General features: G+C 44.0%; 1 protein-coding gene across 6 annotated transcripts in view; it reads right to left on the bottom strand.

Moving 5' to 3' along the window:
- Mical (Molecule interacting with CasL) overlaps nucleotides 1–19,430 on the bottom strand; it is a 309,683-nt gene that overhangs the window by 42,670 nt on the left and 247,583 nt on the right. The window contains exon 28 of one of the 6 annotated variants that reach the window (XM_045738829.2): nucleotides 7,154–7,223. The exons of 4 other annotated variants lie outside the window; for them this stretch is intronic. In XM_045738829.2, coding sequence (XP_045594785.1) covers nucleotides 7,182–7,223 — 42 coding nt within the window. In that variant the 3' untranslated portion in view covers nucleotides 7,154–7,181. Of the gene's footprint in view, nucleotides 1–7,153; nucleotides 7,224–17,121; nucleotides 18,777–19,430 lie in introns of those variants that run through there. One more of the 6 variants, XM_045738828.2, reaches the window with a different exon arrangement.

The following is a 19,430-nucleotide window of genomic DNA, read 5'->3' as shown; positions in this document are numbered from 1 at the left end:
TGACGACCGCTCTGACAACGCCCACTTTTTGCCAGACTTCCTCGGTCAATTGTGCCCAAAATATGTCACCTACGATTTTTTTTTTATTTTTTCCGTGCTCAGGGGACACAAATTAACATGTTTAGAAGACGAAAAAAAATTTTTGAATTTTTTTTTTTCTTGCGCACAGGGGTGTAAATGTCCCAAGGACACCTGAGCAGTGTAAGGGTTAAAAGCCTACTGCCGACCAGATGCCAAAACCTGGTAACTCCACAGAAGCACAAGGAGCAGAGGAAACAAGATCACTCTAACCAAAGAAAATAACTCCAGAAAGGTAGTGCAAACCACAACAGACAACAGCAAGGTAAAACAAAATTAAAAACAAGAAACCAGCGTTGAATAATGAAACGCCATTTTCCCGGAGGCTCCCCAGAGCTATACTCGGCTGATGTGTATATATTAGACCGTGGCAACAGTCAATTGAAGGAATTCTAGGCTTACCGGGGACCAGAGCCAGAACCTGGCCCCCTTAAAGAGAGGCATGAGGTGCAATGGCCTAAAGACACCCCCGTATAATTGGACGCAGTCTTTGTCTGCCATCTACCAGGCCAGGCACCCAGAAAGGTAGGAATTCCAAAACAAACTACTGCTGGTCAAAATTTGCAAACCAAAAGCTGAACTAGCAACAGAACTCCCCAATCAAAAACAAGGAAACAAGTATGACGACACCACAAACGTCGCGCATCCGTCTGCGCAACCCTCCCACCCCAGGAGGGGGATGGGAGGGTCCCAGACCTCCACGCTGGCAACTCTCCTCAGTTCAGAGGCTGAGTATCAAAAACACGAAAAAAACTCCGACCGGAGGGATGAAAGGATGCCGGGGAGCCTCAGGGTCTCATCCAGAAAATGGCGTTTCATTACATTCAGTGCTGGTTTTCTGCGGAGAGCCCCTTTGGCTCCCCTGAGCTACCTAACCAAAGATAAAGAAGAAGAGGGACTTACCCGGGAGGCGGTCTTCACTCGCTCCTCAACTCGAAGTCGAGACAACTGGCTGCAACCTGCGACCCAAGGCTACACATGCCCAAGAAGGGCCAGGAACATTAACGAGATAGTGCGGCCAGGACCCTGTTCGACCTTCAAAAGCCTCGTGCCCGAATGTCAGCCCAGGACATATTCCCAAAAACAGCAACCAAAGCCGCGAACTTATGAACGTCGTGGGCACGGGGATAGACACCAGGCTGGCTGGATAGAATAATCCTGCGGACAACTTGGGAGGTTATCTTGAGGTTATCTTGAGATGATTTCGGGGCTTTTAGTGTCCCCGTGGCCCGGTCTTCGACCAGGCCTCCACCCCCAGGAAGCAGCCCGTGACAGCTGACTAACACCCAGGTACCTATTTTACTGCTAGGTAACAGGGGCATAGGGTGAAAGAAACTCTGCCCATTGTTTCTCGCCGGCGCCTGGGATCAAACCCAGGACCACAGGATCACAAGTCCAGCGTGCTGTCCGCTCGGCCGACCCGCACCCTGGAACAGGGAAGAAGGGAAACCGGGTTCACCCAAAGCATCCCCTGCCACTGAGGCCGTAACGTGCAAATAACAGCGAAGGGCCGCAACCGGACACAAAACATGATGCACCCCCGGCTGAACCAACCAAGCATCAACAACCCAAGGACCACTTCGGAAAAACAGTCCTGAACCGAGGGAGCCACCATAAACTGAGAAGAGAGAAATGTTGACGTTGTTGAAATGTTGAAGTTCAAGGAGGTGAAATAACGCCTGAGGAAGCTTGCGGAACGGAGCAGAAGTGACATCCACCCCGAATGCAAGCTGCAACAGCTCCACCGGCGCCGCACGATACGAGGCAACAGTATTTGGCATAAGATGACGGTCCTGAAACAACCAAGAGAGAAAGAACAAAACAACCTGATCAGAAATCGAAGACAATCTACTTAGAGACAAAAATGCCAAAAGGACCGCCAGGAAATTTCATACTGCCGTCTAGACAAAACTTGCAGGTGGGACACCATCAATGAAGCCACCTGATCACCATACAAGTGGTGATAAACCCACGCCAAAAAGACCAGACGCGAAGAGTGGAGGAGAAGATCGAGCCAGCCATGTACCAGACCGAACCGATCTACTGAAAGAGGCGGAGCCACAGGAAGACCCTCGGGTTCGGACATCGAGTAAGAAGCACCTGAAACCAGGGCTCGGCCGGCCACCAAGGAGCCAACAGGACTACTCTCCCCTGGTAAGTCTTCAGCCGAGTCAGGTTCCGGAACATCAACCGGATCGGTGGGAAGAGATACAGGTAACCCCACCTTGACCAGTCCAGCCGAAAGGTATCGATCCCGACGGCCTCGTAGTCTGGGAAGGGCGCCACATACACTGGAAGACGCCTGAACCACGCCGATGCGAAGAGGTCCACCTCTGGGTGCCCGTACGTCCGGCACAGCCAACTGAATGAGTCGGCGTCAACTGTCCATTCCGTGGTTAGGGGAATCAACCGAGACAGGCAGTCCGCTATGACGTTTGACAGCCCCTGAACGTGAACCGCCAGGAGAGCCAAACCCCAAGAACTCAGCAGACAAGTCAACCGTAGCGACCAGCCCCAAAGAGCCAAGGACTGCAGCGAAACCCCCGCGGTTCAGACAATGAACCACCGGGGAGCAGTCTGAATGGTGCCGGATTGTTGCTCCGTGAGCGACACAAATCCAACATGAAGCGAATGCAACACCGCCACAAACTCCCGCACTGTGCTGTGAAAGCGACAGAAGGACAGACCCCACTGACCTTGGTCAGCCTGGTGAGCACAGAACTGAGGTGTGGATTGCCTGCACGGGGGTCTGGGGCTCTCCCTTCCCCCTCCTGAGGAAGGGGGGAGCTGCGCAGACTGTGGCACGGCGACGTCATGTTCGTTTGCTCGTTTCTGTTTGGGGAGTTCTATCTACTTGTTCAGTTTTTTGTAGCAATTTTCACCAGAATAGGGGTTTGTTTTGGAACGCTTATCTTTCTGGGTGCCTGACCCGGTCGATGGCAGGCATAGAATGATTCCAACCACACGGGGAGTTTCTATAGGTCATTGCTCCTTGTGCCTCTCTGAGGGGGGAGGGGGGGGGGGGGGTAGGTTCTGGCTCGTGGTCCCTGGTAGGCCCAAAGAACTCTGTACACATGACTGATGCCAAAGTCTGACATTAGCATATCAGTCTGAATATTAAATCCGACTTTTAAATCCCCGACAAGGCTCCCCCCCCAGAAAACCAGGTGTGGAGGAGAGCAGAAGTCTAAAAATGCCTAAGAAGTAGGAATAGGGGTGGGGAAAACAACCCCAAAGTCGCACAGGCACAGGCCAGGGTGGTCGCAGCATGAAAACCAAATAGCGAGTTGCACTGCAGGTTTAAAATCAGGATGATAAACTGATAATTGTAAATGTCAACAGCCCACCAGCAAGCAACGCAGGGACAAAGGAGGAACTAGATGACAAACAAGAGGGCCTCATAATGGTCACGAGAGATATTATAGTAAAAGCAGATAAAGATAAATCACGCTTGCTGGTATCGGGGACTTCATCTTGAAAGCAATAAACTGGGAGGCCTCTGAAGCAAGAATGGAGGACATTTAGACAGCCACATTTGTAAACCTCCTTCTGGAGACATTCTAGTATCAACACGGCATAGTAACACCACCATGAAAGCCACTAACACTCGGTTCATCTATGCTACTTGTATCAGAAGCCGTGTCATTGAACCCAGAAAACGATTCATCCGTAATATCACTTTCTTAAAAAATGGGAGATGACACAGGTGGTGATAATAATGGAAAGGGCGATTACCTGGGAGGCCGCAACATGCCTGGTGCTCGCCCTGTACTGGATACACTCGCTGAATTGTCCTCATTCGTGTCTGTATAACTTGTATCCAACACTTGTGTTATGTCTTTATCATGATATACATTATCAATATCATCGTGATATACGTCAATATCACTACCATTATCTTCTTCAAACAATAAGGTCTGAATTTCACCTTCAGACAGTGATTTTTTGACTCTGCGTCCGACAGGGTATTGGGAGCTAGTGACATGTGCGCCAGCCATGGTTGCTCACTCAGAACCGAGCCTACCCATGGCCCTGGGGAAGAGCCTTTACCTCATGCTCATCCCCTTTCCTCACGCAAGAATAAGGGAAGGGGATGTTCCATCAATATTGGATCTAATATTCACCAGGAAAGAAGAAGAAGAGATATTTGACATCCAGTACCTTCCTCCCTTGGGAAAGAGTGATTTTGTCCTATTGGAAATTAAATATACTTTGCGATATAATCTAGAAGAGAATGGGGACATTAAAAGGGTAAATTCTTTGAAAGAATTTTTTCAGTGTCAGGGTAGTTAACAAATGGAATGCATTAGGAAGTAATGTGGTGAAGGCAGACTCCATACACAGTTTCAAATGTCGATTTGATAGAGCCCAATAGGCTCAAGAATCTGTACACCAGATGATTGACTGTTTAAAGGCGGGACCAAAGAGCCAACGCTCAACCCCCACAAGCACAACTAGGTGAGAACAGTTCATAAATTATTTCAAGAGAGGACACTATGGGGAATTTAGCAAATTCTTTAATGAATTGTATTGGAAAGAGTTGTTGCTAAGCAAGGAAGTAAATAAGACGTACGCAAAATTCTGTGAAATATGCGATGAAGGCACACAAAAATTCATACCAAAACAGAGATACAGAACCAGAAATCAGGATTGGTTCAACAGAATTTGTGAGAGGGCCAGAGAGGAAAAGACAAGAAAATGGGTTCAATATCGGAAGAGGCCTAACCCTCAAACATACCAGCATTACAAACAAGTAAGAAACAAATACACAGCAGTGAGGAGAGAGGCAGAAAAGAACTTTGAGAAAGGTATAGCGAACAAATGTAATACAGAACAAGGCCTTTTCAATAAATTCATTAAAAGCAAGCTGCATGTAGAGGATAAAATCCAGAGATTGAGAATGAGGAACAGATTCACTGAAAATGAAAAAGAAATGTGTGAAACACCAAATGAACAGTTCCAAAAGTGGGTTTGTACAAAATGAGGTTTTCAGAGATATGGATCCAATGCAAATTCCAGAGCACACCATAAATTACATAGAAGTATCTCAAAACGAAGTTGAAAAATTACTCAAGGGGTTAGGAAAAAATAATAAGCAGTTGGACCAGATGGAGTTTCATGTTGGGTTATATTTGTTTGTGATGTGTTTATATGTATGTATTAACACGATGTACTGAACGGGGTGAGAATAGCTTGAGCTACCTCATCCCTTTGTGTGTATTTTACCTCTATAAACTCATTTCAATTTCAATTTCAATTCAATTTGTTGGGTTATGCAAGAGTGTGCAACTTAGCTGAGCATTCCACTCTAACTGATATTCCAAACATCCTTGAGCACAGGAATCTTAGTAGATATATGGAAAAGGGCAAACATAGTTCCAATATATAAAAATGGTAGCTGGGAAGACCCTCTAAATTATAGACCCGTACCATTAACAAGCTTGTTGGTCAAAACACTAGAAAAAATTGTTAAAACCAAAAGAGTAGAACACTTGGAGAATAATGACAACACAGTGGACAGACAGTATGGTTACACAGGAAGATCCTGTGTAACAAATCTACTTACTTTTTATGATAGAGCCACAGAAATTCTACAGGAAAGAGTTAGTTGGGTTGACTATGTCCCTCTGGACCTAAAAGAGGCTTTTAACTAAGTCCCACACAAGAGGTTGTTTTGAAAACTGGAAAATGCTGGAGGAGTGACAGGGGAGACTTCTGACATGGATGAAACATTTTCTAACTCGCAGACAGATGAGGGTAGTAATTAAAGGTTGTTTTGAAAACTGGAAAATGCTGGAGGGGTGACAGGGAGACTTCTGACATGGATGAAACATTTTCTAACTCGCAGACGGATGAGGGTAGTAATTAAAGGTAATGTAACTGACTGGGGGAGTGTTAATAGCAGAGTACCACAGGGTTCAGTTCTTGCACCAGTAATGTTCATCTACATAAATGTTCTACCAGAAGGAATACAGTATTATATGAACATGTTTGCGGACGATGCTAAGATACTGGGGAAGATAGGAGACACAGACGATTGTCATGCCCTTCAAATTGATCCAGATAAAATAAGTGCTTGGAGCGACATGTGGCAAGTAGAATTCAATGTGAACAAATGCTATGTTATATAATGTGGAATAAGAGAAAATAGACCACACATAACTTACAAATTATGTGGAAAGGAATTAAAGATCTCCAATAAAGAATGAGATCTAGGGGGTGGTTTTGAATACAGTAGTAAATTGTCACCAGAACACACAAAGAATAATGAGAGGAGCATATATGTCACTTTCCAACTTCAGACTTGCTTTTAATTACATAGATGGTAAAATACTAAAGCAACTGTTCATGACTTTTGTGAGACCAAACTTGGAATATGTAGCAGTTGTATTGTGCCCATATGTCAAGACGCACATCAATAAACTGGAAAAGGTGCAAAGGCATGCTACAAAATGGCTTCAGGAACTGAAAAATGAGTTACAAGGAGAGGCTAGAGGTGTTAAATATGTCAAAGCTAGAAAATACAAGAAATAGAAGTGATATGACCACTTACAAAATAATAACAGGAATCAACCAAATTAACAAAGAGGAATTCCTGAAACCAGCAACTTCAAGAAGAGGAGGACACAGATTCGAGCTAAGGAAACAAAGGTGCCAAAACAATATTATAAAATTTTCTTTTGCAAACAGAGTGGTAGATGGTTGGAACAAGTTAAGTGAGAAGGTGGAGGAGGCCAAAACTGTCAGTAGTTTCAAAGCTTTATACGACAAAGAGTACTGGGAAGACGGGACACCACGAGCGTAGCTCTCATCCTGTAACTACACTTAGGTAATTACACACACACACACATAATAAAAACAATGAAATTAACACGAGACTCTATAAAAGAGTATGAGAAGTTACTGTATATAAAACCAAACACTGCTGTTGGTAGGGAGTGGGAGAAGCTGGGTAGAAGGGGTCGCTGAGCTGCTGCCTTATTAACCAACATGCGCAGGTAGGAGGTTGGTGGGATAATTACACTTTTTTTTTTTAAGAGTATTATTCCTTGAAAACAGTACAATACTACTGTACCTGTACCTCCTTTGGGCATTCATGGGTACTACCATCTCACCGCCATAAACTGACTGCTACACTGAAGTGTCTGGCGGTGCAAGGAACTTTAATGTGTACAATTCATTTACATTTCTTGTAGCAAATAACTGTTGCATTTTAATGATTTTGGCACAAAATTATCACTTTATTATTTCTATAGTACAGTACTTTAATGGTTTATGTGTGCGAGTCCAATACTTGTATATTTATAAGTACAGTACTGTATAAACAGACTACATCTTGCCTCTGCAAAGATAAGCAAAGATATCTCCTTACTATAAAGTACATTATATTTCTTGGTAATTCTCTTAAGATGCATTACCTTATCAAATGTGCATGCATTTAAACAAGCTAAAAACAGTGTTCCACTATTGCAAATAAAAAATTGTGGCAATTTATTATATTTGCACGGTCCTGTATAAGAATGAATGCTACCACACATTAATTTTGAATGAGTGACGCTGCTCTGTACTCAAACATTTAGGAATATGATTCCATATGAATTACTTAGACCAAATAATAATGAATGAAAACAATTTTAATGCTTTAGGTTACTCAGCCTTGAACCTCTTGTTATCAGTGAAATGAAAACCTAAAAGTAGAAATGAAACTTAAGACCTCTACTTTGAGGTGGTTTTCCGGATTGATCAAACTGTTGGTTGCCACTGCATGCATTCCGATATAGAAACCACAAGGTATTTTTTTTTTAAGGGATATTCCATTGCAGGCCCTAAGCCTATGGCTGGCCCATTAAGTGTTACTTGTTTCTTGTTTCAGTTTTAATTTTTTTTTTAATTATTTATTTATTATTTTATTTATACAAGAGTGCTTACATTCTTGTACAGCCACTAGCACTAATAAAATTTTGGCAAGTCCTTAATCCTAATTTTAACGCCCAGACATCTCCAGGAAATAACCCGTAGTAGCTGTATAACTTCCAGGTATCTATTTACTGTTAGGTGAACATGTGCATCAGGGTGAAAGAAACTCTGCCCATTTGTTTCCGCCTCCGCAGGGGATCGAAAACGAACCCTTAGAACTACTAACCCCGAGCGCTGTCCACGTCAGGCCCCCTAAAGGAGGCCACTTTAGGGCATACACTTAGGTGGAGGATGAGTATTTATGACTCTTATGTTCGCTTCAGTACGATTATGCCCCATGTGTTTAACAACAACAACTGCTCTGTTGAATCTAAGTTGAAATCTTATTGGGTCTGTAACTGTGCAATGTGTTAGATGATGTTCCAGTGGTCGGTCGGGCATTTCTCCACAGTGCTGACATTTCTTCTCATCTTCTGGAACCTGTAAGCCTATTATCCATGCACATGGGTATTCAAGCAATGTAAGTGTATTTCTATTGTTCTACTGCTCCCTTTTCTCAAAATAAGTGGTTCATAGTTGGTTGAATTTTTGTACCAACCCACAGATCCTGATGTTGCAACTGCTGTGTTGTGATCACTGTACATCTTATGCATTGCTCTATTTCTAATTACTTTCTTAATCTGTTATAGACTCTGTGGTATGTAAATGTCTACATTTCTTTTCTTAGTTGCAAGTTTTGCAGTTTCATCTGCAATGTCATTTTCAATTATTCCCCGCATGACTTGGCACCCAGTTGATAAGTACCCGACGTCCTTGACGTTTGAACGTTTGCATTAATGATATGACATTTGTGATCAGATGGATGTTGTCAAGTATGTGTTATTGTTGCAAAGTTTCAATGGCAGTTCTCGAATCTGTATGTGTTATAACATGTCGTCGGTGTTCTGCAAGAGCATGTTCCAAAGCCTTTTGAATAGTTAGCATCTCTGTTTGTAAAATTGAACACCCATTTGAGAGTCTCCAACTAACTACAGAATTTCCTGACTTAACTGCACCTCCGGTTTCTTGTCTCTACTGGTCTACTGATCCATCTGTGAAGTATGTGAAACTGTCAGATGCCTAGTTTGCTTCTACAGTACATGCATCTGTGCAATATTACATAGCAGATGAGGATTAGTCTGGTTCTTTTTCCCTTCAAGAGTCATAATCTTAAAGTCTGGTGGCAGCGATTCCCAAGGGGCTTGCATAACGAAGTCTGCATGTATTTCGTCAACATGAAGTAAACAGCTTAATTATTTCCGATTCCCTTTCCTCACTACGAGCAATAAACAGTTTGCAATCAAGTAATAATGTGCTTGTCTTGGAAGCTAGATGTAGATATATAAGAATACTTAGCAAGAGGGTAAATATAAAAATGTTGTGGATTCCTTCTCACATTGGCCTGCAGGAACATGACAAAGTTGATGCCCTTGCTAAGGCTGCAGTAAATAAAGACAGTATTGAACGGAATCTTGAGTTATCAAATAGGTCCCTTAAAAGTGTCATTAGACGAGAACTCCTGGATGAATTTGAAGAAAGTAGAACAGTGCAAACTGGAACTAGCAGGTCCATTGTTTATCACAATGAAATGTGTGAAGTAAAACATGTGTATGGGGCAAGTAACAAAGTCAGTAGACTAACAGATGTTGTCACAGCTCGCATAAGACTTGGCTACAAGTATCTCTGGCAGTTGGGCTTGTATAGGGTTCTAGATGAAGTAAAGTGTAAAGTGTGTGGACAAAGACAGGGACACACACTCGAACACTATATCTTGGATTGTAGTAAAATTGAGCCATTTAGAGATAAATCTAAGCTCACTCTGTATGATATGGCAACCTATCTTATTACCATGGATAAATTACCTGAAAGCCTTGCACTGTATCCATATTTCGCTTCCAGTAGATAAACGACATATGAGATTAAGAAACAAGTAGTGTATTGTGAAGACTAATAATAAACAGAAGCTCCCTTATGACTCTCTAATATCTCCATTCGTTAAACTATTATGTATTAGTGATAAGACCTACCATTAATGTATAATGACTTACTGTAAATATGTTGCTCTTGAAATAGCACTTTCTCTGTAACTAGTTGACATTGTAACTATAAGGTGTGAATGATAGACAAAATTGTTTATGTAATAATCTAAGATGAGGTCTGATAAAGACCTTTTGTGCCCTCTGTAATGCTTTTTGTGCTACTGCTCACAGGATGAGCATGGAGTGCACAATAAACTAGCCGCCTCCGGTGGCAACAATCATCAAACCCCTCTCAGCGACTGTATTTGTTATATTGAATGTATTGATGGTGTTTATTACACAATGGGTCCACCTGTTGCTATTGGAAGCTCTTCTGTCCAGAGTTAGTGCTCCAGTGATTATATCTTTAATCCCTAAGCTGCTAAGGGGTCCTGAGGAGATTTACATCCCTGTGCACAAGGAAAAAATTCCCAGAATGCCCTAGGGCTGCTGACTGGGTTAGTACTAAGTGAGCAACCATGGGTGGCGCACGCACCTCTGGCTCCCAAACACCTATTCGACACGGTGTTGAAAGGTCACACACTGTCGGTGAAATTCAAACCTTATTGTTTGAAGAACATAAGGGTCATGATATTGGTGAAGCTAGGCGCACTAAGGACCTAACAAAACGGTCGGATGCAAGTGATACAGCACCTATAAGGACGAAACAGCGAGTGTATCCAGTTGTAGCTCTAAGCGCCACCCTTGCCCACCTATGCCATCTCCAATTTATATAGATGATACATAGATGAATTGTTTTCTGCATTCAGCGGCTTCCATGGTGGTGTTTACCATAGAATAGCTGTTTCAAGAATAGCCGAATCTCTTCCAAATTGACGGACACTCTTCGAGGGTGGCTGAATCTCTTTCTGTGTGGGTCCTTACAAAGTGATCTTTTCAAGACTACCTTACAAATTGATCTTTTCCTATAATCTTTTCAATACTACCTTATGCTTTAGAAGCTTGGCTACATACCACCTACAAGTACTAAAGCCAAGGGTATATGTGAGTGCGTTATTTGCAAGCACACAGAACGAAGAAACAGTAAGCAAAAATCTATCTGATCTATCTGTACCTGGTGCAACAAGAGCGATATCACACTGCGCACCATGGACTACTTCGTTGATTATTACTCACTTCCGAATTACTGAATGTGTAATACAGTGTGTTACTGTGTAAATAGTGTGTGAAACTGTACATACAGTATTGTAATTTTAGTGAATTTTTAACAAGTAATATTGTGACAATAAACATTTATTGTGGACACATTGCCAACTATTGGCAATGAATCTATTGCCAACACATTGATACCAAAATAAAAGACCTAGCATGAGAATTGAGTTGACAAAACTGTAAAGAGTGTAAACATTTTATCACTCTTGTGCACTCCTGGGTAACTTTCTCTCACTTTCTCTGTTAGTTGCAGATGGTAAGCCAGGCTTTTGGAGTTTATATGCATTTAGTCTTGTAGAGAATTCTATTGCAAACACATTGATACCAAATTGAAAATCTTAGGACGAGAATTGAGCTGACAAAGTTGAAAAAAGTATACACTTTTTAGAATTTACCGCGCTCCCGCAGAACGCCCAAACCCACCAGGGATAGTGGGGCGCTCAGGGGCTCAGAACACCAAAGTGTTAAGGTGACTTATTTCGTGTTACGGGTAAGGTGTTATGTGATTTTCAGGGGCAGTCAGCTGTAGTACTTTCAAGATCCTGTGTGGTGATTCACATTTGTGTAGTCGTGTTGATATTTAACATCTAATTATATAGTTGAATTGTGTTACTCATTTGAATGATACCCACAATAGTGAAAATATAATCCATTAACTTACTTTTTTATACTGTATTGCCTTTAATTTTGTTCCCTAGATCTTTGTCAGTTGAGACGAGAGTAGAGAACCCTCCGAGTTTAGTGAGATTAAGATTTTAATACACAAGTACATGCTAACATTTGATAACAGCTTAACCACCGTGCTGCGCCGTGTTTATTGTGAAATTCCCCCTGTGCGCATGAAATAAAGCGTTCCCCAAAATTCTTTTTTCTTCGTAAAATGATAAATTCCCTTCCCTGAACATGTCTATGTAAAAATAATTACCAAATTCCACTTACTTTGGCTGTGGGGATGTGGACAAGGTGTGCTGTAACGTCATCAGGGCCTGGTCGCCCGTGCATGAATCGCCCAAATACGGTCGCGCGGGCCATTCAAGCACCGGGTGTTGCCACAAATATATTTTCAGTTATTTGTTATATGTCCTGTATCTCCAATGCAGTTTTATTTGTTTTTTTATTGTATATGATGCACACTTGTGTCCTTTACAATATGCATACAGTAGAATGTTCATAATGTTCCATGGCACTGTGATACATGTGTTAGTAATGTGTCCAAAATAAATGATACCTGGTTGATACCTGGTTGATGGGGTTCTGGGAGTTCTTCTACTCCCCAAGCCCGGCCCGAGGCCAGGCGCGACTTGTGAGAGTTTGGTCCACCAGGCTGTTGCTTGGAGCGGCCCGCAGGGCCACGTACCCACCACAGCCCGGCTGATCCGGAACTTCTCTTAGAAAACCGTCCAGTTTTCTCTTGAAGATGTCCACGGTTGTTCCGGCAATATTTCTTATGCTCGCTGGGAGGACGTTGAACAACCGCGGACCCCTGATGTTTATACAGTGCTCTCTGATTGTGCCTATGGCACCTCTGCTCTTCACTGGTTCAATCTTGCATTTTCTTCCATATCGTTCACTGCAGTACGTTGTTAATGTACGTAAATGTTTATTGTCGCAATATTACTTGTTAAAAATTCACTAAAATTACAATTTGTACAGTTTCACACACTATTTACACAGTAACACACTGTATTACACACTCAGTACTTTGGAAGTGAGTAATAATCAACGAAGTAGTCCATGGTGCACAGCGCAACTTCACTCTCATTGCACCAGCTACAGATAAATTTTTGCTTTCTGTTTCTTCATTCTGTGTGCTTGCAAATAACGCACTCACATACACCCTTGGCTTTATTACTTGTAGGTTGTATGTAGCCAAGCTTGTAAAGCATAAGGTAGTATTGAAAAGATTATAGGAAAAGATCAATTTGTAAGGTAGTCTTGAAAAGATCGCTTTGTATGGTCCCACACAGGAAGAGATTCAGCTTGCCTCAAAGAGTGTCCGTCAGTCGGAAAGAGATTCAGCTAGCCTCAAAGAGTGTCTGTCAGTTAGGAGGAGATTCAGGTATTCTTGAAAATATCTATGGAAAACACCACCATGGAAGCCGCTAACACTGTTCATCTATGCTACTTGTATCAGATGCATCATCACTGAACGTAGAAAACGATTCAGCTATGTATCATCTAAAGAAATTGGAGATAGCATAGGATTGCAAGGGTGACGCTCAGAGCTACAACTGGATACGCTCCTATATCGTCCTCATACGTGCTGTAACACTTGCATCCGACCTTTGTGTTAGGTCCTTAGTGCTCCTAGCTTCACCAATATTATGACCCTTATGTTCTTCAAACAATAAGATTTGAATTTCACCGACAGAGCATGATCTTTCAACACCCCGTCAGACAGGTGTTTGGGAGCCAGAGGCGCGTGCGCCACCCATGATTGCTCATTCAGTACTAACCCAGCCAGCAGCCCTAGGGCATTCTGGGACTTTTTTCAAAGATGGCTGCCTCTCACTGGAGGTCCTAAGAGTCTCACACATTTAGAATGGATACAGAAAAATAAAAAAGTTTTCTCGGTTGGTGCAGTTTCCCGCCGACCGAGAATACTCGGCTGGCACAGTTAGGTGGTTAAAGTAAAGTACAGACAAGTTCCATTCCTTGTCTTATATGCCCTTAACTTGAATGAATGGTTGCAGCAACTTTCATCCTTCAACTTTTTTATCTTTCTACTATTCTAGCACTCTTACCTTCTACTCTTCTAATCTCCTCCTTGATCTCAGTCTCTCCCTCTCATTCTAAACTTTCCCTTTCCCCTGACCACTCCTCACTACTCTACTCCTTCACACCTACCTCCCACACCTCTTTACCTCCCCTCACACCTCTCTACCTCCCTCAGTCCATACCCTTACCCATTTCTTTATTTATTCCATTCTCATTTCTTTCCATTTCGCATTTCCGATACGTTACAAAAAGCCACTCGGATCGACTAGCTCCAAAGAGCCACTCGGATTGACCAGGCCCAAAGAGCCACGGACTGCATAAACCCAACGCGGTTTAGGCAATGAACCACTGGAGCGCAGTCCGAATGGAGCCAGATCATAGAGTCCCGAGCAAGCCGAAAGTTCAGCGCCCCTGGCTAGCCTGGTGAGCATTCGTGAACATATCGAGGCAGGGCTCCGGAAGGCACCAAGGCACTGAACCTCGAAAAGTCCAAAGAGGAAGCTGGCGACTCAACAGCCAACACAAAGACCCCAGGGGACAAATCCAGCGATTCCGAGCACAGCATAAAGGACAGCCCCGAAGGAACCAGAACTGATGCCGCATCCAAGCTCGACCAAGCGGGTAAAAAATCGAGTGATCCGGGACCCCCTCAGGAACAGACGGTGGTGAGAGCAAAGCCGTCTGAGGGAGAGACAAGTACGCTGTCCGGGTATCTCAGACAAGACCCAACCAAGTCCAAACCTGAGATGGAGCCAGAGAGACTTCCTCCATTTCCCCAGGAACCTGAACCTGGCAAGCTGGGAAAAAACCAAATCCCTGGCGAGCAGACATGTGGACCAACTGGAAGCCCACACCAACCAGTCGTCGAGGTAGGCCAAAACCCAAACACTGAAGAGACGCAGACGGGTCACTGCGTAAGACACATGAAAACACAAGGCGCCAGATTCAGCCTGAAAGGAAGGCAACGAAGTCGGTAAGCCCCACTACGAAACCTAACGAGTCCCTGAATCCCGGATGAATAGGGAAATGCCAATACGTGTCCTGAAGATCCAGATACACCCTCCAAGAATACGGCTATAAGAGAACCTGAACCTGGGACAGAATGGTCATCCGAAAGGAGGGGCAAGGAACTTAGGGGGAAGGGGGGTCAGATAGGACAAGTCAGAATGAACCTCAGATCCACACAGTTCCGTTTCGGCACTGGAAACAGGCAGGAAACCCACCTGAGGGACGAAGTCGTTTCAACCGCGCCCAAATACTCCAGAATGATTCAATGAAGCGAAGGGGAAGAAACCTGCCCTGCCAGCCCCGAACCCACCAGAGGGGGAGGAATGTCCCAACACTACTGGAGGCCGGAAGACACAACTTGAAACACCAACGAATTGTGAGACCAAGTGCGGCCAAGCATAGCTAGTTGCCTCTCCCCCCAACACCCCGAAGGCACTAAACCCCGTCCCTGAAACCCTCAAACGTTTGGGAACCGGAAGCAGGGAGGAGGGGGGGAAAGATACAAAGGGGCCGCAGACGGAACCAAAATCGAAGCGACCAACGCCCCCAAGTCCAACTCCCTATAACCAAAATAGGACAGCCCCTGGGCATTCGAGCTGGCAACCAATCATGCGTGTTGCAGCAACCTAAACCTAGGATGCAATGTGCAAGCCACTTTCAAAATTCAAATTCAAAATTCAAAAGTTTATTCAGGTAAAGTACATACATACAAGGTGTGATACAAACATTGATGGATTTATAGATAGAGCTAGTACATACAATGCCTAAAGCCACTATTACGCAAAGTGTTTCAGGCAGGACTTGACCCCTAACCTCAGCTGTAGCAGTATGGGTAAATTGGAGAATGAGTAGAGAACTAGTCTCACAAGACTCAGGGTCGAAGGTGTTGTCGACCCAACAAGCAGTATGACGGAGGCAATACAGGTGATCGTCACCATGAGACAGAGCCAACGAGCAAATCTCAAACTCGCAATGATTACGATGGGCCTTGACGATTCATCCATTGTGATCAACAAAGTCCCGATGGGGTTTTCCAGGGCCCAAAGGGGGTTGTTTCCCTACAGGAAGCCCAGGCGCTGGACTACTAAAGCCGGATGTATCCCGGTAACATATTCGGGCAAACTGGCCGGTATCTAGGCCAAACAAACCTAGGTATCACCTAATATGGACTGTGTCGGCTTCCCAATGGGCAACAAAGTAAACTAAAGGATGAAAGAGAATTCCAAGGAAGCACCATAACCCAGGGGACCAGAGAAAGTCACGGCCGCTGCGATTATGCAAACTGGGCAGCCCGGCGCGCCCCAACTAGCAAACAACCCACTCCCTACCCAGGGCCAAACAAAAATACCGGGGTCTAAGCTGACCCAAAGGATGAGGTAGAAACCAAGCAGTCACCACCCCTATGGGAATGGGGACCCTGCAGGACCAAGAGAAGGGAACTCTGAACCCCAAGGGGTGTACTCAAAGGATGCCTAGGGAAGGAAGCCCTAAGTGCATGCAGCCTTTGGTATAAACTCCTGGCCACCACCAACATGCAGAAGGAACACCAGCAGGGTGAAGCCAATCAGGGAATCGAGGCCAGAGCAGGCATCCATCCCAGTATAGCTTCAGCCGACAAGCTGACGATCCTGTTGCCAGCTCGGTGGGGTGGGAACCCTCTTCCCTTCCCAGAAGGAAGGGGGCGAAGGGGTTGGCACGAACGAATGGCGTGCAGTGTGATGACGTGTTGCTTGTTTTTCTTTGAGGGAGTTTCTTGCTAGTGTTCGGTCTTAGGTTGCAATTTTCTACCAGGAGGGGTCTGTTTTCAAGCACCTACCTTTCTGAGTGATCAGATCAACCCCAGTCGATGGCAGACATGAATACTTTTATACACAATAGTTTCATAGACCACTGCTCCCTTCGTCTCTCTGAGAGGACCATGTTCTGGCTAGTGGTCCCCGGTAGGCATGACAACTTCATAAGACTGAAGCCCAGTACTAATATTAGCTAATATCATCCATAATGCATTAGAGGAAATGTTTAGGTCCCGTCCAATACAGTTTCTGTGTGCTATATATAGCATACAGCACACATTTATATAAATAAATAAATAGGTGTACCACTTCTGGTGCAATTTTAGGGACCCAAAGCTTCAGAGAAGGGAATACAGAGCATTCAGAGAAAAACTTGATACATATGAGTGTTTACTTCTCCTACCCCCCTTTTTTATTATTTATGTTGTACACTTATTATACAAAGTTACACAGTTACATATCTGATTAGTTACAAAAAGAGGATATTAAGAGGAAATAAAGGGACGTTTGTTTCCTAGAGACTGTAGATTTCTTCGAACTCCTCTGACGCCGGGCAGGAACTGAGGATGCATGCGGGCATTCCTCCTTGGGATCACTACATTGAGGCACTGGAAGAGAAAACTTGCTGCTCTAGGGTCTCTTGTAGATTCAATGAGCCTGGAACCAAGATCCTTAAGAAACCTCCTTGCACTCTCTCTCTTCCTATGCCATGGACCAAGGGTCTCGGATCCTATTGGAACGAAGTTGTACCGGTGATCTATTTCCCTGTACTTGGTTGACTTGTTACGGTTCAATAGATTGCAAGGCAGGCAGGCTGGTTGGCTGGTTGGTTGGCTGGTTGGCTGGCTGGCTGGCTGGCTGGCTGGCTGGCTGGCTGGCTGGCTGGCTGGCTGGCTGGCTGGCTGGCTGAGTGGCTGGCTGGCTGAGTGGCTGGCTGAGTGGCTGGCTGGCTGAGTGGCTGGCTGGCTGACTCTCTGTCTTTCTCTGTCACTCTCTCTCTCTCTGTCATACTCTCTCTCTCTGTCATACTCTCTCTCTCTGTCATACTCTCTCTCTCTCTCTGTCACTCTCTCTCTCTCTGTCACTCTCTCTCTCTCTGTCACTCTCTCTCTCTCTGTCACTCTCTCTCTCTCTCTCTCTCTCTCTCTCTCTCTCTCTCTCTCTCTCTCTCTCTCTCTCTCTCTCTCTCTGTCACTCTCTCTCTGTCACTTTCTCTCTGTCACTCTCTCTCTCTCTCTCTCTCTCTCTCTCTCTCTCTCTCTCTCTCTCTCTCTCTGTCACTCTCTCTCTTTGTCACTCTCTGTCACTCTCTCTCTCTGCCACTCTCTCTCTGTCACTCTCTCTCTCTGTCACTCTCTCTCTCTCTCTCTCTCTCTCTCTCTCTCTCTCTCTCTCTCTCTCTCTCTCTCTCTCTCTCTCTCTCTCTCTCTCTCTCTCTCTCTCTCTGTCAATCTCTCTCTCTCTCTCTCTCTGTCACTCTCTCTCTCTCTCTCTCTCTCTCTCTCTCTCTCTCTTTGTCACTCTCTGTCAATCTCTCTCTCTGTCACTCTCTCTCTGTCACTCTCTCTGTCACTCTCTCTCTCTGTCTCTCTGTCTCTCTCTCTGTCTCTCTCTCTCTCTGTCTCTCTCTCTCTCTGTCTCTCTCTCTCTCTCTCTCTGTCTGTCTGTCTGTCTGTCTGTCTGTCTGTCTGTCTGTCTGTCTGTCTGTCTGTCTGTCTGTCTGTCTCTCTCTCTCTCTCTCTCTCTCTGCTGGACACTGTACAGAGGAAAGGCTCCTCTTAACGTCATTGACTTCATCGTGTCATGAGTGCCAACCGCCTGATTTTCCACAGTGCAGGCCATATACTGTACATACAGTATATATATAAATCAATCTTATAACTGCACATTGCACACATTTTGTTTGTAATTATATACATGGTAGACAATCCTTTGCTGTTGTTATAAATTTGATGGTTCATATTGCTGCCCAGCACATCCAATCATGGGATGGTGATATGCCAGACATGGTCCTCATCTTTTTACTAAGGTCCTAGAAAAAAAGTGAGGGATTCAGGATATTTTTTCAAGGTGAGGGATGGTTACTGGAGGCTTGAGGGAGAAAATGTGAGCCCTGTGTATGTGCAGGACTTTTAAATCTTATGTGATACTCTGAATCATATATATATGATTTGCACACTGCAGGGGTTAAATTAAATCTAATGCAGTACTTTAACCCTTAACCACTGCACTGCGCAAAGCGCCTTTAGGCGCTCAGAGAGTTGTGCTTTTTGTTTTTTAATTTGGCTATATTTTAATGTTTTTTAATGTTTTCATTACTATTTGTGTTTTGAAATGGAAATAGTTGACTTTGGAAACATTTTGACATTAAATTTACCTGAACATTTGTAAAAATAACAAAAATATGTCCTTGACAATTGCACCAAGACGTTTTTGCCGAAAATAGGTGAGCAGTGCAAGGGTTAAACTGCGCATTCTTAGAGCCCAGAAGTGAAAAATATTCATATTATGTAAAAAAAACTTAAAATGTTAAACAAATCACCAATTTATTGGCTTCAATGTCGTAAAACTTTTATCAAAATATTTTCAGAAATTGATTTGAGACAAATTTAAAAAAAAAAGTGTTAAATGTAATGAAACGCCATTTTCTGGGCGAGCCCCGGAGGCTCCCTGGAGCTTATCGAGC

The sequence above is a fragment of the Procambarus clarkii genome, chromosome 43, assembly GCF_040958095.1.
Source record: "Procambarus clarkii isolate CNS0578487 chromosome 43, FALCON_Pclarkii_2.0, whole genome shotgun sequence".
In the NCBI taxonomy this organism is placed as follows: Eukaryota; Metazoa; Arthropoda; class Malacostraca; order Decapoda; family Cambaridae; genus Procambarus; species Procambarus clarkii.
The sequence above is the reverse complement of the archived record's forward strand: the minus strand, read 5'-3'. Positions and strand labels throughout refer to the sequence as shown.